This window comes from Hemiscyllium ocellatum, chromosome 3, assembly GCF_020745735.1.
Source record: "Hemiscyllium ocellatum isolate sHemOce1 chromosome 3, sHemOce1.pat.X.cur, whole genome shotgun sequence".
In the NCBI taxonomy this organism is placed as follows: domain Eukaryota; kingdom Metazoa; phylum Chordata; class Chondrichthyes; order Orectolobiformes; family Hemiscylliidae; genus Hemiscyllium; species Hemiscyllium ocellatum.
This window is the reverse complement of record NC_083403.1, coordinates 72,875,212-72,901,521: the sequence shown is the minus strand read 5'-3', so window position 1 is coordinate 72,901,521 and position 26,310 is coordinate 72,875,212. Positions and strand designations below refer to the sequence as shown.

At 38.7% G+C, this 26,310-nt stretch overlaps 1 protein-coding gene across 1 annotated transcript in view; it reads left to right on the top strand.

Moving 5' to 3' along the window:
- The window catches only part of trdn (triadin), a 426,623-nt gene extending 400,622 nt beyond the window's left edge, over positions 1–26,001 (top strand). Inside the window, exons 57-58 of the mRNA XM_060854831.1 lie at positions 21,546–21,578; positions 24,278–26,001. Of these exons, the coding sequence (XP_060710814.1) occupies positions 21,546–21,578; positions 24,278–24,435 (191 nt within the window). The 3' untranslated portion in view covers positions 24,436–26,001. The remainder of the gene's footprint in view (positions 1–21,545; positions 21,579–24,277) is intronic.
- The last annotated feature ends 309 nt before the right edge of the window (positions 26,002–26,310 follow it).

The window sequence follows — 26,310 nt, the reverse complement described above, 5'->3', positions numbered from 1 at the left end:
GCTTCAGATGCACAACGGCCCTCATTCAAAACTGGGCAGAAATATCATCATGTGCTCAGTGCTAGTGTCCCTATGTCTGAGTCGGAAGATCTGTGTTCAATTCCCACCTGCTCCAGACTTATCATAACATGCATGCATAGGTTAATTAAAGATGTCCAAGCCATAAACAGAGCTGCAATTGAAAACTTATGTTCAGATGTAGCACTTTCACCTTTCAACCAAAAGGCTGCAAATTCAGGCCCTACTCCAACTATCCTTGGCATGACTTTTGCTTCTCAGTTAAAGTAGGACACTTGTGTTTGCAGAAGTGCATTTGGAGAGGTATACTATGACATTCCATACTCATGTAACCACTGATATAGTAATTTTCAATTTTGAAGCAAAAGCAGAAGCCATGGCTTGCACATCAAAGATAGTGTTAGAAGTCAGCAGCTGAAATTATGTGAATTTTGAGATCTGTAAGAGAACCAGTTATTTGTATGAAACAGCAAAGAATACTTTGAGCTGCAGACTGCCACTTTGTATTACTGGCTCATACAGAATGGCTTTTAATTTTCAAATTTTTGTTCCTGTGGCAACAAAAGGCTATATGAGACCAGATTGGTATTTTAATTCAAAAATGGAATCATCCATAGAGTTGAATATAAAACTTGAACACATAAGTGCAACACCGCTGTTATCAGTGCTGGAGAATAATGCTACAAGCTTAAATTTGACTGAGGAGGAGAAAAGTCAAACTGGAGAAATATTGAAGGCCATTTTGAACTCTGTACTGATCGTACCTATGAACAAAACTATTTATAAAAAAGAAGGGCACGAGTATGATAGAAAGTTCAGGAATACTATATGCAGTTTTAAAAGTTCTTGGAATCTTTGAGATGTTATACTTGGACTGAAGAGCACAGCTTCTATATCCTCAGTTGTTCTTGGTCAATGAATGACTTTCCAATTTGCTTAATAACTAGTGCAGACTTTCAAGATGATGATTATGAAACAGAGGGGGAGAGAGTGGGAATCTTCCAGTCTTTTTCGAAATTAAATTTCTTTTCTTCTTGTTTGCTTCCTTGCCAGGCTGAGACTGAAAAATTGTTCCTATGTGTATAACTGAGTCTGAATCATTGCTTTTCCGAGCTGGATATTAACAGATGACATTTTCATGTTCGATATGTGCAACTTCTCACGCAAGAATGAATTGAAATTGTAGATGTTTGATATGTTCACCTTGATTCTGATTGACTCTAATATTGCTAGGGCTCCTGAATGTCAGGCTTGGTCAGATGCATGGTTGATGTTAAGGGGAGTCACTCTAATCTCACCTCTGAGCAGCAGCTCTACTGTCCATGATTTGACCAAGGCTGTAATGATGTCAGAGACTGAGCAGCCCAGATAGAACTCAAACTAAGTGCCAGTGAGTAGGTTATTGTTGAACATACACTAGTTGATTGCACTGTTGATGACATCATTGGCAAGTTGGATATCTCCTGTTTTTTTCTATGTGGAGGACATTGATTGTCAATTTTCCACATTCCTGGTATTTACCAGTGTTGTAACTGTTAAGGAACATCTTGACTAGGGGCAAGGCAAGTTGTGGAGCATGGGTTTTCAGTGCTGTTGCAGAAATGTTGTCAGGACCCATAGCCTTTTTAGTATCCTGTGCCTTGAGCTATTTCTTGATATTGTGTGGCATGCATTGAATTGGGATCAGGAGGCAAGCAAATTTGATCATCAGTCTGAACTTCAGATCCAGAACCAATGTTAAGGATTCTCAACAATACTTCACTGTGTCACAATCTCTAATGAGTCTGTCATGTGGTGGGACTGGACAAATCTAGTAATGGTGACTATAGTGTGGGATGTAGTCATACATGTGAAGTCATATGTTAAAGACAATGTCAGAGTGTTACTTGATCAGTCTGTGGGATAGTTCTCCCAATTTTGACACAAGTCTACAGATTAAGGAGGATCATGCAGAGCTGACAGGGATAGATTTGTCATTGCTGTTTCCAGTATCTGGATCGATTTCAGGTGATCCATCCAGTTTTATTCTTTTCTTTAGACTTTGTAGCAGTTTGATACAGCTGAGTAGTTTGCTGAGCCATTTCAGAAGGCAATTAAGATTCAGTCACATTGCTGTGGCTCTGGAGTTGCATATACACCAGACCAGGTAAAAATGTCAGGAAAATTAGTGAACTGTTTACTACATAGCTGTTTACTACACTCAACCCACTGCATTGCTGCCTTTAAATTAAGCTTAATTTTCTGATTTATTAACTTAATTTAAATTTCACCATAGTTTATTGTGGAATTCAAACCGACATCCCCAAAGCATTAGCCTGGGCATCAGAATCACTCGTGACTTTGCCACTATTTCAGCAAATCTTTAAATCTACACAAATGCATGCAAATCTTAGTTTTTCAGTTTATTCTTCTACAACTGCAAAATTAATATCTGGAGTAAATGCGTGTTATTTTTATGGTTACCATTTGGGGTTGTTCATGCACTGTCTGCAAATTGTACTTCAAGCTATGTATCCTTACTCCACAATGACACATTATGCATTAGCGAGTTTTGAGAAGATTTGTAGCTCAGGTTGAGGTTCTGGATGTAGATTTGCTCGCTGAGCTGGAAGGATAATTTTCAGACGTTTCATCACCATATTAGGTAACATCTTCAGTGAGCCTCCGGACAAAGCACCGCTGATGATTCCTGTTTTCTGTTTATATAGTTGTGTTTTTTTGGATTGATGATGCCATTTCCTGTGGTGATGTCATTTCCGGTGGTGATGCCATTTCCTGTTCTTTTTCCCAGGGGATGGTAAATGGGGTCTAAGTCAATGTGTTCGTTGATAGAATTCTGGTTAGAATGCCATGCTTCTAGGAATTTTTGTATGTGTCTCTGTTTGGCTTGTCCTAGGATGGATGTGTTGTCCCAGTTGAAATAGTGTCCTTCCTTATTTGTATGTAAGGATACTAGTGAGAGAGGATCATGTTGTTTTATGGCTAGTTGATGTTCATGTATCCTGGTGGCTAGTTTTCTACGTGTTTGTCCAATGTAGTGTTTGTTACAGTTCTTGTACGGTATTTTGTAAATTAGTTTTGCTTGTTGTCTGTATTGGGTCTTTCAAGTTCATTAACTGCTGTTTTAATGTGTTGGTGGGTTTGTGGGCTACCATCATGCCAAGGGGTCTGAGTAGTCTGGCAGTGTGTAACAGCCCTGTTCACATCAATCAACATTAACCTGGCCAAGGAAACACTGACTACACTATTAGAAGATCCAAAGACACATACATTAAACACCACTAAATTTATCAGCAAGGACAGTATTGTCAAGCAAATGGACCTATGCCTTACCATTCACTTCACATTCAACAAGATAACCTACAGACAAACCAACGGAACACCCATGAGATCTCCGATATCCTGGTTCTTAGCAGAGACAGTAATGTAGAGAAAAAACACCTCTGCCAACCATCCAACCCAAACTTTGGGTCCACTGTGTGGATGACACCTTTGTCATCACTAAACGAAACAAATTAAAGGAAACCTTCAAGACCATCAATAACACCCTTACTGGCATAAAATTCATTAAGTTCACTAAAGAGGAGGAAAACAACAACAAACTGCCTTTCCTAAATGTCACAGTAGAGCGAACAGCCAATGGGGAACTTCAAACCAATGTCTACAGGAAAACAACACAAAGATCAAATATTGAACTACAGAAGCAATCACCCCAACGTCCACAAATGAAGCTGAATCAGAACATTATTTCAATGAGCCACTACACACTGCAGCACAGTGGAACTAGGCAGATCAGAGGAAAATCACCTAGACAGTGTATTAAAAAAGGATGGGTAGCCAAAGAACACAGTCCATCGATTTCTCAGCAACAAACCCAAACAAGTAGACAAAACACATCCAGAAACCCTAACCACTCTCCCCTATATCAAAGACATCTCAGAAATGACTGCCAGACTACTCAGACCCCGTGGCATCATGGTAGCCCACAAACTCACCAACACATTAAAACAGCAGCTAATGGACTTGAAAAACCCTATACAGGCAACAAGCAAAACTAATGTCATTTACAAAATGCCATGCAAGAACTGTAACAAACACTGCATTGGACAAATGGACAGAAAACTAGCCACCAGGATACATGAATACCAACTAGCCACAAAAAGACATGACCCTCTCTCACTAGTATCCTTACATACAGATAAGGAAGGACACCACTTTGACTGGAAAAACACATCTATCCAAGCCAAACAGAGAGACACATGAAAATTTCTAGAAGGATGGCATTCCAACCAGAACTCTATCAACAAACACATTGATTTGGACCCCATTTACCACCCCCTGAGAAAAATAACAAGAAATGACATCACCACAGGAAATGACATCACCAATCCAAAGAAACCCAAACATATAAATAGAAAGCAGGAATCATCAGCAGTGCTTCATCTGGAGGCTCACTGAAGATGTTACCTAATATGGTGATGAAATGTCTGAAAATGATCCTTCCAGCTCAGCGAGCCAACCTACATCTAGAACACATCATGCATTTTGAAAAAAGATGTGCTTTTCTGTGTGAAAATTCTAACTGATCTAATTACTGCTTCTTTCACAACGATAGGTGCATTTAAGTGCTTAAGAACAGGAGTATTTTGTAGATACGTCTTCATAGTATCCCATCTGCAAGGCTGTTGACACGAAGTTTATTCCATAAAATTTAGCACTATTAGAGGTATTTCTGTCTCGGATCTAATCAGAAACTTTATAAGATAGTGAGAATATTCTATTTCAACTTTCTCCAGTAATGCATGAAGCGTATGCACTGTTTGGTTTGGTGCTCTACCAAAGAGATTGGAATTACCTTGGACTGGAACCATGATTGATGCTGAGTTATCTGAAGCTAAAGGCCATTAAATTGTGGCTACAGTTGACCTCAATAAGAGTTAACTGGTGAGATAAAATAGTCACTAGCCATTTAGTTCAGTTTACGGCTATGGGATTACATCCAGAACAGGAATCACTGTTTTCCAGAATGTAGATGAGAAGATGTCAAAGAATAATGTGAAAAATAATCTCAATACCTTTTCAACTTATACATACCACTTTCAGTATCATACTAATTTATCTATCAGTGAAACATAATAGTTTCTCTTTCAGTGAGCAATGTAAACGTTCATTCGATTTCTCTTCCTCTCTCTCTTTGATTTCTGTCCATTATTAATTTATTTAGCTGTTGGAACACTGGTGGGGAAACATTGATTACCAAATCACTATTGCCTTGAGGCACAGTGAAATGGATGTGCCAGTTCAGTTTCCTTCTCTGAAGGATATCACTGTATCAATTTATTTTTCGAGCAATTCAGCTATTGGGCTGGGGATTTTTTGAGATGCGATCTCAAATTCTCAACTTGCCATGGTGAATTCTGAAATCTCTATGTACAGTTTCTCACCCAGAATTAGAAGTATTTATTATTCATAACATATCATATACTGCCAGTTATCTGGTCATTTAAGTGTAAACACAAAAGTTGGTTTGACGGTGCCTTCAATAATAATTAATTCTTGTTATTATTCTGTCACCTTGCCTCATCTAATCGTACTGGGAGAGAGCTGCGAGGTTGGGGTTCAATCCTAAAACTGAAGGTTGTGCATTCGAGTTAAAGGATTCTAATGATTCATGGCCTTGTGCCAGAAACAAATGACAGTACAAATTGCCTGAATGTCATAAAGCTCACTCGACCATGAATGTCCTTTAAGGGAGGAGAACCTTTTAACTTTACACAGTTTGTCTTCTCAGGACAACGAGCAATAGGAAATAAGAGTAACCTTATCTGTGCCACTGTCATCCTGAGAATAGATTTTTTTTTCTGTCACTGTGGATAAGAGTTGCTGCTATACATTCTAAATATCAAATTATATATCATGGCCTGCAGCACAATAATATTGATTACCATATTTACATAGAGAATAGCTGAAAATAGATATGTCTATCGGAAGGGATTCTGTCATACTGTGTAGGCAGTAGCATAGAGCACAGTGTGAAGAGTTCAGTTTTGTTTTGCATCCTGCAGATTTTAGTGAAAATGGAGAACAACTATCATGCTAAGAGTTATATCGCCTTTGAATATAGTTACATGTTTCAGGTTTGATCACGGAAAGCATTTCCAAACAAAGTTTGAAACAATCAATGTAAGGGGATATTAAGACATGTGAGAAAATGTTTGGTAAAGGAGTTAGAGAGAAATGGAAGTTATGGAACAAATTCCAGAGCTTGGCTGTTAAAATGACTGAAAAGGTGGGTTTTAGCTCAGAAGGAGCAATGCCATAGAAGGTTTTGAAAACAAGGACATGAATTTGAAGATCAAGTGTTGCTTAAAATTGAGCTAATGTAGGTCAATAAGAATGGGATCTTGGGTGAATGGAATTTGCTACAATTTGGATGAGCTCAAGTTCATTGGGATTAGAAGTAGAGCATGCAAATTGGCATTTGAACAATTTCTAGAGGCAGCAAAGTCATAAATGAGGGTTTCAGTGGTGGATAAACTAAAGCAGTGTTGAGTTGGATGTATGAGTACACATGTCCTCAGAGTGCTGTCTTTGGTGTTATATTTTGATATTTAAAAATTTTATGTTCAATTAATGGATAGTTTAAATTAAAATTTAAAAAACTGTATTGCTTTTAAAGGGAGAAAATTGAACACCGATCAATCTCATAGATGTTCCTGCTTTTTCATAAACTCATAAGACATAGAGCGAAAGTAGTCCACTTAGCCCATGGAATTTGCTCTGCAATTCAGCGACAGTCTCCTTCACTTTCCCACGTTAACTTTATAACCTTTGATTCCCTTACTAATTAAAAATCTGCCACCTCACCTTTGAATATACCAAACATCTCTCTCTTAAATAGATGACCCCTTACTTTGAAATTATACTCTCTGGTTTTAGACTCTCTCGCAAATAAGAGTATCCCTTCCTATCCCAATCCAGGTATCATTATCAAAATAAATGCCCTGAAATATTGCACTTCATAAGGTTATATATCCCACCTGCCCAAATCCTGCACATTCCCCCTACATAGTTTAAAGCCCTGTATTTGCTGAGTTATTTAATTTGCAATGACCCTGGTATGTTTATTGTGAAGCAGGTCCAGCTGGAACAGATCCCTTCTACTCAAAACTAGTGCTGCAGCTTCACTGTGCTTATATGATGGAATTTTGAAAACTGTTATTTTTCTGTAGGCTACCCCTATAGGCTACAGTATGTTTATACCTGCAACTTACAGTTACACCTCTTATAAATTGTTGGCAGTCAATACAGAATAGGTCTAAGGGCTGAATGGTCTACTCTTGCTCCTATTATCTAGCCATACAAATGAGCAGAATGCAATTGTTGTTTTGGCGTGGTAGGAGCACAAACTGCTTCTGTAGGTATTTGATAGGAAAAGTTTCAATTGTACATGGATCTTGCAATTATTTCGTGGATTTTGAGTATATAACATTCTAATATTCAAAAATACTCATGGTCATGATTAAACATGTTCATTCTTGAAAACAATTATTTATAAAGGCATTTCAATTTAAATTAAAGCCATATTTCTTTACATGAAAGTGCTACAATTATAAAATTATCTTAAACAGCACAAACTTATGTTTGCATCTAACCTTTGTCATGCGTAGAGTCATAGAGTCATACAACATGGAAACCGGCCCTTCGGTCCAACCAGTCCTTGCCAAAAATAATTCCAAACTAAACTGGACACATGTGCCTGCTCATGATCCATATCCCTTCAAACCTTTTCTATTTTTGTATCTATCTAAGTGTCTTTTAAGCATTGTAACTGTGCCCTCATCCACCATGAATAAGTGTATAGAATTATACAATATGGAAGAGCCCTTTGACCCTTCAAGACTCTACCACCAAAAATATACTACTACCTACACTTATCCCACTTTCCTGCACTATGCCCATTGCTTTGAAAGTGCACGTTTCAAGTGTTTAATCAAAGTACTTTTTAAAGGTTGCCAGGTATCCCACATGTACTACCCTCCCTGGCAGTGTATTCCACATCCAACCATCCTCTGGGTGAAAAGAACTTTCCTCAAATCCCATCTAAAGCTCCTGCCTTTCACTTTAAAATTAAGACCCCTTGTTATTCATCCTTACCCTTAAAACAAGGGTTAATAACTCCTTTCTATTCACCCTGTCCATGGCTACCCCTATCAGGACCCCCACCCCACCAACCTTCTCTGCTCCAACCCAAATACACAGGCTTATCCAGCCTCTCTTTGAAATGATTATTGAAGACTACTGAAGGGTTTATTTCCAGCTTTTATATAGCAAGCTTTCTTTCCCATATAACAATGGAAAGTCCAGATTTTCTCAAAAATCATTTAAATTAGAACTTCACTTATCCTGAGGATACCATCAAGGTAACATACTAATTACAATTACAGCACACACTAATTATGCTTAGGAAAGTAACACATTTAATTAGCTTATTACAACAAAGTAAATTTCATTTCAAAGGAAAGATAATTGAAATAGATAAAAAGGAGTCAAAGATAAAGCTTTGGAATGGAATTCATTTAATATCAGTGGAACACAAAAGGAATTTAGGCAAATTAGTTGATTGAAGAAAAATGGCAGAGCAATCAGTGGATCAGGAATGGAATATATTTAAATCTGAGATGCATTGCTGGATAAATGCTAAATAATTAAAAAGTAAAAATAAAGAAAGCTCATCAAACAACTATGGTTTCATGGGCAAATATAGCCCCTTAAGAGAGGAACATGGTAAATATTGGGGGAATAATACAGAAGTAGAAGAATTGTTAAACATACTGAGGAAGCAAGATATAAAGTTAAGGAAGTTAACCAATGATCCAGTAATTGTTTTGTCATCGTAAAAGGAAATTGCAAGTGCTTTTATGAGCATCCAAAATGGAATAGAAACACCAAGCGGTGAATTTTTCAGACATGAAAGTCTGTATTTGAAATCTTCCAAGCAGGAATGGGTGGGAAGGTAATCAAATGTTCTGAGTGACTAACCAGACCACATTCCCAGCTGTGGTACTATTCCACCTGGTGATTCAGGCCCCAGGTGAAGAAAAATAAAATTACCAGCTGAGATAAGAAGCCAGTGTCAAGAGGTTGCAGCCTTATGATGGTTCTTGATGATTTTTGGGGAGTTGGGTAGTGGGCCAGGTAGGCCTGGGCTTGGGCCGTTAGAAATCAGGAGCATAGAGAGAGACAGAAATCAAATGAAGGTTTGATGTGGAGGGTGAAGAAGCTGAATTCTCTAAACAGCTAAGAGATGATTCATCCTGGCCCTCATTCATAAAGAGGGCTCAGAAAGCACGAGAATTCTTAGAAGTATGGCATTCCAACCAGAACTTTATCAATAAACACATTGACTTGGATCCCATTTACCATCCCCTACAAAAAAGAACAGAAAATGACATCACCACAGGAAGTGACATCACCAACCAAGGAACCCTAAACATATAAATAGAAAATGAGCCATACCAGCAATGTTTCATCTGGAGGCTTACTGATGATATTACCTAGATGGTGACGAAACATCTGAAAATGAACCTTCCAGCTCAGCGAGCAAATCTACATCCCGAAACTCAACCTGAGCTTCCAATCTTCTCAAAATGCATTATTTCAACTTATTTCTGTATGAATTTGAACAACCTGGTTTAGTTGAAATCTGTTTAGATTTAGTTGGGATTATTTGGCGTTGTCCTCACAAATAATAGGCACTTGCAAATAGAGATCATGCCAGTCCTTAAATTTGGAGTATCAATGCCTCATACACGGAATCATGTTTAGTATCATTGACCATGACATATTTTCAAAAAGGTGCTGCTATGCACGTTTTTATTTTCTGTTTAAAACACTTTTTTGATAGCCTTTCAATTATGTTCTTCAGTCTCTTGCTATTATTTTGTATGGTCATAAATCTTCTCTTTCAATCCAGAATGTATATCATATATCAGATATTCATGCAAATTGGACTGGACCTTCTCATATTTTGTCAAAATGTCAATTTTGGGAAGTTTCATAGGGGTTTTGACTCCCTGGGGCATGGTAGCTTTCTTCATGCAATGCTCCATTGTTCACCTCTGAGCTCCACAGTGACTTTGTTGAATCATGTAATCACAGAGGCAGAAGTGCTCGCTGCTGCGGGGACCTTGTGGCATAGATATTGTGTTTATCATATTTAAGCATCAGCTACACATGACATTGAATGCTGCAAGGAGAAAGTGAGGTCTGCAGATGCTGGAGATCAGAGCTGAAAATGTGTTGCTGGAAAAGCGCAGCAGGTCAGGCAGCATCCAAGGAGCAGGAGATTCGACGTTTCGGGCATAAGCCCTTCTTAAGGAATGAATGAAGAAGGGCTTATGCCCGAAACGTTGAATCTCCTGCTCTTTGGATGCTGCCTGACCTGCTGCGCTTTTCAAGCAACACATTGAATACTGCAAGTCATTAGTGCCTACAGCCCGTATATTACAACATTGCTTTGCAAAAGAGATGGCTGAGAAATTGAACTTGGCACCATACTTAGCCAACAGGACTTTGGAACACCTGTCAGGTTGGTGAGAAAATGCTACCAAGATCAGTATCATTTCCATGTTCTGTTGGAATAAAATTACCAGCCGAGATAAAAAGCCACTGTCATGAGGTTGCAGCTTTGTGATGGTTCTTAGTGATTTCTGGGGAATTGGGTAGTGGGCCAGATAGGCCTGGGCTTGGGCCACTAGAAATCAGGAGCATAGAGAGAGACAGCAATCAAAAGAAGGTTTGATGTGGAGGGTGGAGAAGCTGAATTCTCTGAACAGCTAAGAGAGGATTCATCCTGGCCCTCATTCATAAAGAGTGCTCAGAAAGCATGAGAATTCTTAGAAGTATGGCATTGCAACCAGAACTCTATCAACAAACACATTGACTTGGATCCCATTTACCATCCCTGTGAAAAAGAACAGAAAATGACATCACCACAGGAAATGATGTACATGTTGTACATCAGTGCCGCAAGAAATTCAATGTCTTCTGTGCTCTGCAAGTGTAAATTCCACCATCTTCTCTTTGCTGCTTCACATTCATCCTAACTGTACCATTCCATGCACCTCCCACTAAAGCTGATGGTCCACCATTCTCACTACTGGATGCAACATCCTAACGAAATTACTTTCGTCCAACTCATAAATAATTGCCCTGCTCATCCTCACTCACTCAGGTCACCTTATCACTAGCCATGCCCCTGCACCACCACCACCAACAGCTCTTCTAGTCACTTTCATTGCAGGAGAAACAGTTTGGTAACAGGTCAGAAAAAGCAAAGACAGTGATGGGTTGGCTGACATTGGTTCTCTCATACTGAACCAGGCGAATATCCGTGAATTAATGGGGGGAGGATTGAGACCAATTGTGGTGTTGCTGAGTCCTCCCTATTGAGGCAAGTAATATTAAACTGTGTTGTGCTGTACTGGCCCCATTGTAAATGTATTTGCAACATGCTCAAGCTTCTACCCATTTATGTAACTAATTCCCACACTTGTTTTCTGCAACTGTCAGCAGCACTCACATTGCCTCTAACTGTAAGAAGTGAGCCATTCCAGCCACCAGCTCCACCACTAAGGAAAAAACCAGAGACCCTTCTGACAGTGTTCGAACAATACTTTGCACCTTCCACCTGCTCAGAGACTGGCACCTTGCTAGGTACATTATAAAGGTTAGATTGGGAGCACGACCTGATAAACATTTCACCGGCATGTCTTAATCAAAGGCTTTTCCCACCCCGCTATAATCTGTTCTAAATTCTTCCATCAGGCAAAAGATACAAAAGCTTAAACACATGTACCAACAGGTTCAAGAGTTTCATCCTGCTGTTATTAGACTTCTGAATGGACCTCTCAAATTTCAAATCTAATGCCGATCTTGCTTTTGCGCACCTTCTTTTCAGCAGCAAATTTGTATTCCTCGCTCTGTTCTATCACCTTATGATTTTTGTATGATATAATCTACCTGTACAGCACGCAAAACAAAACACTTTTCACTGTTCTTGGGTACATGTGACAATAATAAATCAAATGGAGGAGGAAGAAATGCCCAGGTTGTTGGCACTTAGAGGACTTCTGGAGAACAGGCACTTGCTCATCCCCACGCAGAATATGACTGCATCGTGTTGGCAATTAATAACTTTGGCAAATATATAGTCACAAGAACAAATGGCAGTTTTGTGGCAGACACTCGGCAAACTCAAAGTTTGGAGGAGTCGATGGTCATTAATACTGTGCTGGCTTCACCATGTGTGGACAAGTTTGTGGTTTCTGTGGGAAGCTAGATCCAGAAAAAATACTTAGTGACTGTCAGAAATGCATATTTTTCTGTGCTCTATTGCTTTATCCATTGGTGCTCAGCATCAACAGCAATGTTTCAGAAGGAAGATGTATCTTGACTACAATCCCTTGGACTGAAATTTGACTAATTATGATGGCATACACTGAATGGCCAAACTTTATTTACTAAGGACTAGTCCCCCAGACCATTTGATTTCAGCACATTGTGTTTTTGCTGTGAAAATTGTTGGCACATGCTGTCGATGTGCCATGGATGTAGCATAGTGCCAAACATCAACAAGTCCACTGCCTGAACTGTTCCATCCAGTCAAACATGACAACCTCCCTGGATTTCCCTTTGTGCTGAAAGGTAAACTGGATCTTTCAAAGTAAGTAGAGATCCATTGTTTTCCACAGTCACTTTTAAATGTAACATAATGAACTTCACCCTATTACGATAGTTTATTTCCATTTGTGTTGAATTGAAGATAGTAATGTTTGGCAATTATTTGAATTCATTAATCAATAATGCGACAAATATGTCATGAAAATTGATTTTGAGTATCCCCATTTTACACTAATGAATTTACTGCTATGCTTTCTCATACTTTTCATTAGAATTTGTCTTTTTGTACCGTTATGTTCTCTCTAAATTTTTTCATGATCGAATTACAAGTGACTTAATTAATACCATTTTACATTAATAAACCATTTTATTCTGCGATAATTGCTTACTTTTTGGCTGAGTAAGAAGAGATGCCATGTACATAGTAAGGAGAATTATGTTACGCTAAATCAACTTGAACTGGTGCTTTTTAAAATAAGTGTTAAGCTGAATGTATAAGATGCTTAACACTCCAGTGATGTATTTTTTTAACTTGACAAGTACTTCTGAGCTGCACAAAAGAAATATAAGAAAGAAGTCTCAGTTATGTGAATGTAAAACTGCAGAAAAAATAAAATACCGACATTATTAAAACAAAACAGCTGATTAATGAAGTGTTGGAAGTAGGTCTGATACTGTCTGCGAAGAAACAGCGCTTTTGTTTCATTCGAATCTAACTTATTCATTTTCACTCTGTTTCTCTATACAACTCAACCTTCCCCTAGGAGTACATGGCAAGGGTCAGGCAAGGTGCCACTCCTGCCCATCTGTGTTCACCCTTGAAGCAGTGTAGAGAAATTTACTTGACTATAGCTGCCTCGAGAATATCTGATGTTAGTGCTGGGGTCCGCAGATGCTGCCATACCAGCTGAGTTTTGCCAGCAATTTCTGTTTTTGTTTCAGCACTCTTCTTTCATCCAGTTTATTTCTTCTTGCAAATTGTCTTGATGAGTACATGATTCAAGGTTTTGACAAAATGTTATATTTCAGCAAGGTAATATTTACATTATGGCATTTGGATTTTCTTGATTCTCCTCCAGACATCGGTGTTATGGCCAACTATGGCAATAAGCTTCCCCAGATAGATGAACATTTCTTCTTTTGGCATGGCACTGAGGACTTCATAGAGATCAGAATACAATTATGGAGTTATAGAGCACTAAAACATATCCTTCAATCCGACCAGTCCATGTTGAATATCCCAAAATAAACTAACCCCACCTGCCTGCTACTGGTCCATATCCTTCCAAACCTTTCCTGTTCATGTACATATCTAAATGTCTTTTAAACATTGCAACTGTGCCCATATCCACTACTTCCTCAGGAGGATCATTCCACTCATGAACTGCCCTCTCTGTAAAATATTTGCCCCTCATGTCATTTTTAAATCTCTCTTCTCCCACCTGAAAAATATGTCCCCAGTCTTGAAAGCCCCCTGCTAGGGTAAAGACATCTATCATTATCCTTATCACTGACTTATCTTTAACGTATTCAAATAGGTCAAAGTTTGAACCTTTGACATAAGAGCTGATGGTGGCATATTGTCCAAGCCTGATCCTAAAGTGAAATTTTGTTAGCCTTTCATTTTTGCAATTGAGGAGTTCTGGCTGTGCAACCAACACTCCATTCCTAAAAATAGAACTCCCATGCTGTAGATGTGAAGATTGTTCACCACTTGTTCTTTCAGATATCCTTCATCAGGAAGATTAAGCTCATTGAGGGAAGTGATGTCAATGTGAAATCTTGCACAGTGACATGATATGAAAGCCATGGTTTCTGGATGGTCATTCCAAAATCCAAATTTTATTTTTTTTCCTTTGACACTTAAATGGTGACCCCAAGGGTGTCATTTCCCAATCAGGAGAAAGTTAAACAGTTTATTTTTAGGGCACACTTTTTTGAGACCCCTCTCCGTTTGGGTGACCAGTGGTTATTCTGAAAGGGAATTTTCAGTTTGAGATGTTGCTGCCCGCAGTCACTTCTATCTCAAGACCTTAGTGCATCTTGTATGCTGCTTCTTGCTTAGAGACTCACAGGTTTACAGCCCTGCTTTCACCGCCAGAGGAGTTGGCAAATATACCCTGGTAGAAGCCTATGCATTAATTTGTTTCACATTAGGACCTCAGAGCACCATCATGTTCTTGATGGGTTGGTGATCAGACTTCAGTGACATGTCAAATCACAATGACCAGGACCATCTTGCTTCTGCCACACTTTTTCTGCCTTCATGCCCAATGGTATATTTTGTCTTCTTTGCTCCTGGTAGAGCCAGTCATGATCAGGGGAGTTGCCGGTGAAAATACAGACCCCAAAAGTCCTCAGTGGGATAACGAGCAAAGTGCTCTCAATGGCACCACTCTGGTTCATCAGAGGATACAATTATCTCCATAACATAAATTTGGCAATCCATGGAGAAGTCAGATAAAGTAGGTTTGAGAATTCTGTCCAGCATAGATCCTGCTAAGGTTTGAGATTTATGTGAACTAGCAGTTGTGGGATAGGCGTAAGCACCACTTTGACTGTAGTTTTGGTACTCACCTCTCTATGATGGCTGGAAATTCCTGATACAAGTCAGATCGAGGAAAAGGTTGTTCAGGATCCTAATCTCAACCACACCATTTTAATCTTTTGCATTATATGCGCAACCTGCAAATCTTTTAAAAGGTTGGGCCCACATATACCTTTTGTGGTGACTGGTACACTTCTACTGTGTTCACATGTGAGTGACAGCCAGGGGGCTGTCCATCACAAGGCATTATCAAAGCTTTTGCAAGGTAGTATCAGGGAGAAAAGTGAATATCTGTCATGTGTTGCTGTCATTAGATATGCATTCTTCAGTCATACAATCTTCCTTCTTGGAAAACATTTAGATCATTAGTGCCTCTGAGCTGTACAGACAACCTTCCAAGTTTTAAACCTTTCTAACTCACTTACACAGCATAGACAGGAGATCATGTTCCTCTTATTCACAACAAAAAACAAAAACATCTTTCTGAGAGTGATTTGCTGCTGCTGTTTCATCCAGAAATTCCCTGTGTTCTTCTTTCTACTCTCTCTCGCTGTGTTTACCCATAGTTTTTTTTTGCATCAGTGTTCATGTTCCCAATTCACTTCCTGTAGCTATCGCTTGTCCCTGCTAGCTACATAGTTTCTTTATAACCTTTTAAAAAAATTCTGTCTGGTTAGTACTGCTTCCAGATCAGTGATCAAATCTCATGAACCAATGTTTCTTATTAGCTGAGAAAATTATAGTTGATTCGTTTACAAATGATACAAACTTTTAAAAGTCCCTTTCAAACCTGCATCAAAAAAAATTCCAGATTCTACAAACATTTTTTGATGAGCACAACTTTTTTCTTAGTGTGTTACTTCTGGGTTAAAGGCTGTCACAAATACCTTTAAATTATACAATTAGGCAATCTTGCCGATCAAAAATATACCTTGTTTATTCTTTTTTGGTAGTTCATTTACTTTTAATCAATAAGTCCATTTATATCACAATCAATATCTAAACTAAAGGCTTCCTTCCTGGCACATTCAAATTTCTTGAACAAGCCTCTTGATCTGTTGCTCCACCTGCCCAATGTATCTGAGGGCATTTCTCCAGTTCCATGCCACGTAAATTGCCTTACACATCAATAGCCAGACCACTGAGAAAGAATTATTCTTCCATAATGTAGGAGCTGTTTGCAGACTGACTATATTCTGATTAGTATCAATAGAAACATGAAAGTTGCAGCACTAAAGGATATTGAAAAGTATATAAGCCACTGACATTGACATTGATTTGTATAACTGACTCATGCAAAGGTTTTCTGAGTCTATAAATTTTATGTGCTACAATACCTTTATTGTGAAAGCCTTTATTAGGTTTTGCTCTTAATTTACCATAGCATGAGTATGTTGTTAATGCTATTCTTGTTACAAAATAATAATGGTTAGGTAAAATAATTTTAAGATTCCAAGTGCCTGAAATGAACATAGAAATTTCTAACTCACCTTTGTGTAACTTGACATTGTAGGAAACTGTTTGCCATCTGAGTCAAAGGTTATGGTTCAAGATCCAATTTAAAGTAGGGCCTTGGGTATTGTTGTTGAACAGAGAGACCTCGGGGGTTCAGGTCTATAATTTTTTAAAGCTTGCATCACATGTAAACAGAGTGGTTGAGAGGGCATTGAGCAGACTTGCCTTCATTGCTCAGACCTATGAATATAGGAGTTGGAAATTTATGTTGAGGTTGTACAAGGACATTGGTGAGGTCTCTTCTAGAGTACTGCATCTAGTTCTGGTCACGCTGTTATAGGAAGGAATTTATCAAGCCTGAGAGGGTTCAGAAAGCATTTATCAGATAATGCCAGGAAGGGAAGGGAAGGGTTGAGTCATCAGGAGAGGCTGGATAGGTTGGGACTTTTTTCACTACACTGTAGGAGGTTGAGGGGCAACCTTATGGAGGTATTTAAAATCATGAGGGGGATAGATAAGGTGAATAGCAGGTGTCTTTTCCCTACGGCAGGGGATTTCAAGACTGGGTGAGAGGAGAAAGGTTTAAAAAGGACGTGAGGGGCAACTTTTTTTTACATAGAGTAGTTCATGTGTTGAATGAACTTCCAGAGGAAGTGGTAGATGCAGGTACAGTTACAACATTTAAAAGACATTTGGATAAGTCAATGAATAAGAAAGGTTTGGAGGGATATGGATAAAGCCCAGGCAGGTAAGACAAGTTTAGTTTGGGATTATGGTCAGCATAGACGGGTTGGACCGATGGGTCTGTTTCCATGCTGTATGACTATATCAATACCAGGTTTTGAACAAATAGACAAAACTGACATCTGAGCCTGGTTTGGAATAAAAGCTGCATTATCAGAGGTGCCATCCTTTAGATGGCTAACCAAGGACCAATGTATTTTTATCACCAGATTCAAAATTCTTAAACTACACATTTAAAAACAAGAGGGACTTCTCTTGATATCAGTTAAAATTGTCTCAATCTGTACCATGAAATATATTGGTGGCTCGTGATGGTATGCATGAGTCATTGCTGTAATATTATTTTCTTTCAAACAAACTTACTTATAATTTTTAAAAGTTATGTTAACACACATTTTCTGCAAGGGCATTGATTTGTGCAAACCAACCCACAGTTTCAAAATTCAGCTCTGACTGGGGAGCCTTACCAGCTGGGAATATGTATTGGAAAACTTATGCCATTTGTTTGAATTTAACAACCATTTATTTTGTGGATTGAAGATTATTAACTTCATGTTAGAGCTCTTTGGGGGTGCTCTCCAGGTGAATAAGGCTGCCGTCTGGATGTGTGCATTTGGAAAATCAGCCCTTTGTGAAATGAGTTTTCTTTTGAGGGAGAAACACAATTAAACTCAATGTCGCAAGGTTTGTGAAGGTTTGTAGCTCAGGTTGAGGTTAGGGTGTAGGTTTGCTCGCTGAGTTGTAGGTTTGATATCCAGACGTTTCATTACCTGCCTAGGTAATATCATCAAGAAGAACGGACACTCAAAAAATACAGTGCGCAGATTCCTCAAGAACAAACCACGACAAGCAGACAAAACACAGCCAGAAATACTAACCACCTTACCATATATCAAAGAAGTTTCAGAAATGACAGCCAGACTACTAAGACCCCTTGGAATCCTAGCAGTACACAAACCCACCAACACTCTCAAACAAAAACTAACAAACTTAAAAGACCCAGTACAACCCATGGACAAAACCAACGTCATCTACAAAATTCCATGCAAGGACTGCCACAAACACTACGTAGGACAGACAGGAAGAAAGTTAGCCACCAGGATACATGAACACCAGCTAGCCACAAAAGGACACGACCCCCTCTCCCTCATAGCCCTACACACGGATGTAAAAAAACACCATTTCGACTGGGACAACACATCTATCCTGGGACAGGCTAAGCAAAGACATGCCAGAGAATTCCTAGAGGCCTGGCACTCCAACCACAATGCCATAAACAAGCACATAGATCCAGATGCCATCTATCAACCCTTCAGAAAACGAACAGAAAATGACATCACCACAAACCCCAGGCAACCCATCCAGGAGAAAGATATAAATAGAAAACAGGAGACAACAGCTTCGCTTCACTTGGAGGTCGCCACTGATGATGTTACCTAGCCAGGTAATGAAACGTCTAAACCTACAGCTCAGCGAGCAAACCTACACCCTAACTCAATGTATCTGACCTTCCACAGGGATTATTTCTATCGGCTGCTGTAAATTCAGGGAAAGGTCAGGAGAATTCCATGTTAAACTGCAAAAATCTTTTATCCATTCACATGATGGGAATCTATTCATAAAATTTAATTTGTAGATTTTGAGGCAGATCTCCCAATGAAATAGAAACTGAATTAAAAATGGAACAGAAAAGTAAACCAAGTTCCTAAATGTAGAATTGAAATTAACTCTCCCAGTTTATAAGGAAACAAAAATAAACTGAGGTTTGGGAAACACATTTTCTGCTGAACTGAGCTTGGTTAAAGATATAAATAAACATATAAATCAGGCAAAGCTGAAGAGTAGCAGATGATGTACCCACTAGTGGAGAACAAACAAATTGAAGGAGACACAATACGACAAACCAGATCCAAAAGCTAAGATGAAGTTGCTGAAGCAGTTTCTGTTATTTGAAGATAACATTAATGGATTGATGTTACTCACATTGAGTTGAGCTGGTTTTGCCATTTGTGGTTAACACTGTGACAATGGAGTTTACGTTGGTAGTACACTTCTCATGAGGGAGTCAGAGTTTGAAAGACTTTGTGACGAAGTGTACTCATTAATATTGGAGCGGACTCCTGATGAAGGGCTTTTCCCCAAAACGTCGATTCTCCTGCTCATCGGATGCTGTCTGCCCTTTTCCAGCACCACTCGACTCCTGAGCCAATTTGTAATATTTTCTTACTTCTATCCAGGATTTAATTTGTAATTTATAGTTTAAATTGACTAGAATTTGCCAATTAACTCACATTTAATTTGTGTAAATTCTGGATGTTGAAGTATAAGATAAACAGTATTCAGTAATCAGTATTAAAAATAAACCCAAAGAAATGCAGATGCTGGAAATCAGAAACAGAAACTAAACTGCTAGAAAAAAAATAAATCTGGCTGCATCTGTTGAGAGAGAAACAGATTAATGTTTCAGGTCCAGAGACCCTTCATCAGAACTGATTGTAGTTAGGAAATGTTTGGTGTATACATGTTGAAGATGGGGTGGTGGAATGGGGGAGGAATAAAGATTGGTATGATGAAGCCCAGAGAGACAGAGAGAGAGAGAAAACAATGGTTGGACAAACAAACAAATAGTTAATGGTCAACCTGAAGGAATCAATAGCTGATATTAGTTTGGTCTCTCGCTCCCTCTGGGTGAGTGTGTCAGTGTGAGTGAGGGGGGAAGTGTATGTGTGCATATGACAGAGAGCTTGTGCCTGAGTGAGTGAGTCAGTGAGTGACAGAGAGTCAGTCAGAGAGACATAGAGATGTAGAGATAGAGAGTCAGAAAGACAGAGAGACAGACATGCAGTGGGGTCACCTGTAGTGTGACATTAACCCAGAGTCCTGATTGAGGCCATTCCCATAGCTACCAAACTCTGCTATCAGCTCCTGCATTGTTGCTTGTCCCAAAGTCCGCCTAGGAGGATGGTCACCTGAAAGTCCAAGGCTGAATGTCCTAGGCCACTGGAGTGTTCCCTGACTGGGAGGGAACACTTCTGCCTGGTGATTGTTGTGTGGTGTCCATTCATCCATTGTATAGTGTCTGCTCAGTCTCACCAATGTGCCATGCCTCAGGGTATTGTTGCTTGCAGCGTATGAGATAGACCATGTTGGCTGGGTCACATGAACTACTCGCTGCTTACATGATGGGAGGTGACCCCATATGTAATGGTGTTACCAGTGTCAATACTGTGACATGTCTTGCAGTGGCTGCTGTAGCAGGGTTGTATGCTCTCACACATACCCCATCACACTCACATACACACACTTCACCAAGCTTACACACACACACTATCACGTGCACTCACATCCACGCACTCACTCTGTCACTCCTACATGCTCACACATAAGCTTATGTGAATTTGGTTTTGCAGAATTACATTTTGTTTTGCTCAAAAACTGCATGAATCCATGTTAAACTCAAACTATACAGAGGGTTTGTCAGTCTGACATAGCATTGGGACACAGATAGACTTCACACTTATTGTTTAAAAAGGTAAGCATCTTGAGAATGTAATTTAAATAAGTTCTGGGAGTTACATCTAAAAGAACTGAAACCAGCACACTCCATTATAAAAGATAAAAGTTTAATCTAAGATTGTTTAGTGTATCACATGTCCATGACACTGGACTTGTTTGGCTATAAATTCTGTGAGCATGATCTTAACCCACCTGATGAAGGAGCGGTGCTCCAAAGAGGTAGTGCTTCCGAATTAATCTGTTGCACTATAACCTGGTGTTGTGTGATTTTTAACTTTGTCCTCCCCACTCCAACACTGGCACCTCCAGGTCACTTAAAGGGCAGTCATAAAAGCTGAAATTGTAAAACTAAGGGTGGAGATTTTCTGAATGAGGAATTCTCATAAGCTTTGTCCCAAGCAATCTGGAATGAGTGTGGAAAGTCAGGGCAGTGGTCTGGCCTTTGAGGGAATAGTGAGATTTTGATGGAATTGTGAGCTGTCCACTCAAGGATTTTTTTTTAACATGTATTTACACATTTGATGTTAGTTAACATCTTTGATTGATATCTGTTACTGAATCCATTTATTTAATTTTCTAGGGCAAAGTTCAGTTGCAAGGATGAAGTCTCCAGGTTGGTCACAGCATAAAAACCATCATGTTTTTCATGTAGACATAGATGAATTAAATCATTTATTTCATACAAATTTGCATTGAATTTTAGTTTTAAAATGAGAAAGAAAATTTCATTCGTTTGAGTCAGCCTAGTTTAAGTGAACATTGGTCATTAAGTGTATTCAAGGTTAAGATAGACATACAGGCAGATTTTTAAATCAGTATTGGAAACAAGGATTATCAGATCAGCCATGATATCATTGAATAACAGAACAGAGTTGATTGGCCAAATGGCCTACTTCTGCTCCTTCATCTTCTAGTCTTCTCTTTTCAGAGGCTTGATATCCTAAGTTGGCAACCTCCATACAACAGCCTGTCAGTACTTTCAAAACTTAGTCCCATCCTGACTTATATTCATTTCAGAAGATGAGATTTGGATGTCATATCGAGTTGATGCAATTTCTTTTCTAAATATGTCAAATTTAATATCTTAAATGAGCATTACTTTATTAAACTTGCACCAAGTGTGAAGTGACATAAATCCTTAGAGACTGCTATCTCCAAATATCTGCTCCACTATTCACATTCAATCATTTTTATTTTCCAATGGAACAACTGGGTTGCTGTTTACCAGAAACATTTATGCAATTATTTCCAACAAATGACCTTGGTGTGAAATTTACACAACTTTGAAAATTGATCAAAATTCAGTTGAATATTTTTGTTTCTTGTAGTTGCAATCAATTAGAGATTCATAACATAATTCTAAAATGAAATTGCATCTCATTCTGGCTTGAAACTTGTTGAGTGACATTGGATAGCTATGCTATTTCTGTAGATGTCACTTTGACGTTCGATGGTAGAGTTACAGTTTTTTGTGTTATCTATGCAATTATACCTCAATGTCATACTCAGTCACCATTAGTATGCTGAATTTTGAGTATTCAAACATTAAATGTAACCATCAGATTAATTGGCTAGTCAGAATGTTAGAGGACTGACAAAGGGCACAGTTGCCAATGCTGTATAAATTGAATTTGCAAATGAGTTACAACATCAGATCCATGAATCAATTCATGCTTATTTTGCTTCAAGAAAGTTACATTGAAGTTTCCATGCTCAATTAAGAGAAGGGGTTATGTTTTACATAGCCCTATTGGGTGTGTTTTTGGCAGAGAGACAAGTAAAAGTGGTGTGCCACGACATTCTCAACCACCCCTGAGCTGAATCCCACAAAATGCTAGATGGGAAGGAGCTCTAGTTTCCCTGAGTAGACCAATTCTTAAAGTAAATTCAGCTTTCCTGTAACTCCATTGACCTGAATAATGCACTACTCACTCCATAATACTATTAGTAAGAACAGTCAAATGGGAGTTGTCAGATCATGTTTTTCTCCTGGCCTATGTGAAATAAGTCAAAGGTCACATAACACCAGGTTATAGTCCAACAGGTTTATTTGAAGTCACAAGCTTTTGGAGCGCTACTCCTTCATTACCTGACAAAGGAGCAGTGCACTGAAAGCTTATGATTTCAAAGAAGCCTGTTGGACTGTAACCTGGTGTTGTGTGACCTCTGACGTTATCCATCCCAATCCAATCTGACACATTCCACTCCCCAAATTACAAACATCCCATCACTCTGTCCAACCTCCCCACCTCCAGGATCCCTTCGTGCCCTGAAATCTGGGATTTGCAGGAGTTGCAATCCCTCTGCCTGCAGTTCCAGCAGTATGCACTACTGAATCTTGGTATTGTAAGGTTGAACAGAGCTGCCAAGGTGGGGCTTACTGCACATGAGGTGGGACCATCACATTGTTAACCAATTGCACCCATCCACAGCTTGTTATGATGGCTGCACTGCTGGCTTCCTTAGAGTGTATCAATCTTTTGCTGACTCAGAGTTAGAGGAGTACCCCAGCCCCTGCTATAATGTAGATTCTTAGTCAAGATGTAGGTGTGAGGTCTTGTTGGACATTGGGTGTTAAAATTAGACTAGATTCAGCAAAGTGTTATTATTTCAGTTGTGTGACATCTTACTTGTTAGCATCAGCTAAATGAATTACATATATCCAGTTGTGGAGTTTCTCCTGTGATCTACTATAGTTGTAATGGTCCCATCCCTATGTAAGGACTGTGAATTACAGGAATCCTGTAAGTTCATGATTATTGCCCCAAGATGGTGACTGGCTAATTCTGTCAACCTTTAACCACTACTTCCAAACCTAACACAAGTGTTGGGACTTTGGGAAGTCAGTCAGTCTCATCAATTTCCTCCTCTCACCTTTGAAACTGTTTTTTCACATCCCTATAATAATCTTGGTCAGTAAATAACTGCCTTTGTTTGTCTATTTTTAAACTTGGCACAGGGTACTTAACTGTTTCCTGAGCACAGTTCCCAACTATAATTTTGTGCTACTCCTTTTCACTGACTTGGCTGCTCTGTGGGAGACATAGCCAATGTTTAGCTCATACGTTGAAAACAAGGAAGTCATCTATAAACCAACAAGACTGTTCCACTCTAAAATGTTTAGTAAGCCATTGTGCAATATAGATAGGTGCATTAATACAATGTCTAAACTTATTTTTGAACTTTCATAACATTTGAACATTTGTTTAGGTTCTGTTTAAGTGGTTCCATAATATGTTTTAATAATACACTAAATCTAAAATATATTTTTCATTCTGATGTGAAGTTTTTAATACTCTCCTGTCACTGCAGCAAATCTGCGATTCTTCCAGTGCGTGTCCCTTGATTCTCCCAATGGATATGGGCCTATGTCAAACGTTTTCTCATCTCTCCAAAGTCCTGCAATAAGCAAACAAAGCCTCAAGCAGAGTGGAGATTCTGAAAGGAAAGTCAGATCTCCAGGACATTAGATAAACAGATAACGAGACTACATGGGAAACTATTCTACACATTTTATACTGAAACTTTCAGTTCTCCTGCTCTGCTCTGTTTGCAGAGCTGTATTCGCAGAGATCACTGAGAAGAACAAAATACTTCAATGTTGACTACAGATATGTAAAGCAGGAAAGATAATCAGTTTGAATGGACTGTAATATTACTTCAGGTTGGAAGACTTAAATATTTAACACCTATCAATCCTGCGGTGCTACAGCATTAAATTGCTCCTTACAGCTATATGCAATACTGACAAGTGCCTGCATCTCTTACTCCTCTTCATGGCTTCTTGCAAGCTCCAAGGTGTTATAGAAACATAGAATCACTACAGTGTGGAAGCAGGCCAATTCGTCCATCAAGTCCACACCAACCCTCTGAAGAGCATCCCAACCAGACTCATCCTCCTGGTCTACACCTGTAATCCTACATTTCCAATGGCTCACCCACCTAACTTGCACACCTTCGGACTGTCAGTTTAAAATTGCCCTCTGAATGCTCGTAAAATGCAACACCCCTGTAGCTATGATTTTATTCAGTTCAAGCTACTTATCTTTAATGATTTGTTAATTGCCTGATATGCAGAAAACTAACATTTAGATGGTCTTTCTCCCTCTTCCATGTCTACTTTAAGCAGGGAAAAAGTGAGTTCCATCAGAATTCTTGTTTATCTGCTCCAATTGTCCTTGTGCTTTTACTCAATGAGTTCTGAATAATGCTACTAAAGATACAATATTCAATAGTGTGTATAAACTGTGAAGGGTTTCCAATAATCTCTATATATTATAACAAATGCCAATGGACAACAAAACTGTCCATCCAAATTTTCAGTGTGGTATTAGTATTGACATTATGCTCTGAAGCATTAGAGTTAAAACAAAATTTTCCAGAAAGCAGATTGTTCTTACGGCATTAATTGCCCTTCAGCACTCAAAAGCACTGTTGTGATTAACTACCAGATGGAAACCTTCACACAGAACACTCAGTATTTTACTTATCCTATCCAAAAGCTTTGATATATTTATTCTGACAGTGCATGGTTTTGCTGGAAATGACTTCACTTTCTGCTCCCTGCTTCTGCAACTGTATTTCGTACATTCTATTATGCTCTGAAAAAGAAAATGCAGTTATTTGTCAGCATGTGACTTGAATTATCCTTTAAAGCATGCAATTATTTAAAACAAGGAGGAATATCACAATCTGGATTTAGGCAACTGTTGCAGAAGCACACATAGCAAATATGTTTTTGGAGCATGGAAGGTCATGATTTGGTGATCTGTGTATTCTTGTGCATTACTGAATGCCAACAAGAATCGTAAAAGAGATGAAAGTGTTGTATTTATTGCAGACAACTGCATTTGACTTAAATCTAGAATAGTCAGAATTTTGCTTGATTCTGATTTCGGTCTAGTTCAGAAAGATTTATCAAGATTCAAGAGGAATGGTACCAACAATGCAACAATAGATATATTTTCATTTGGAACTAAGTATTTTAAATCTTTTTTACACAATTTATAATAGAGATTTATAGATATTGACATTGCTTGCACTCAATGACATAAACTTTAAAGATTTTGATTTTTGCTTTAATTTGTGCAGTTACAAGGCAACATTAAAATAGTAACGAAACTAAAGCATCTCATTCTACTTAAAAATTATTCTTGCATTTCTTCATGTTAATTGTGACCATTGTTTAACAATGTACTTGCAAACAAATTGCCTTGTAAATGTATTTATGATAAATTATTTTGTAACATCTACACGTGTGATTATAGACAGGAACTTCAGTTCTGAGACATATGCCAAAGCACTTAGACTTTAATGGCATCTCTAAGAAGGTCCCTATTCTCGCA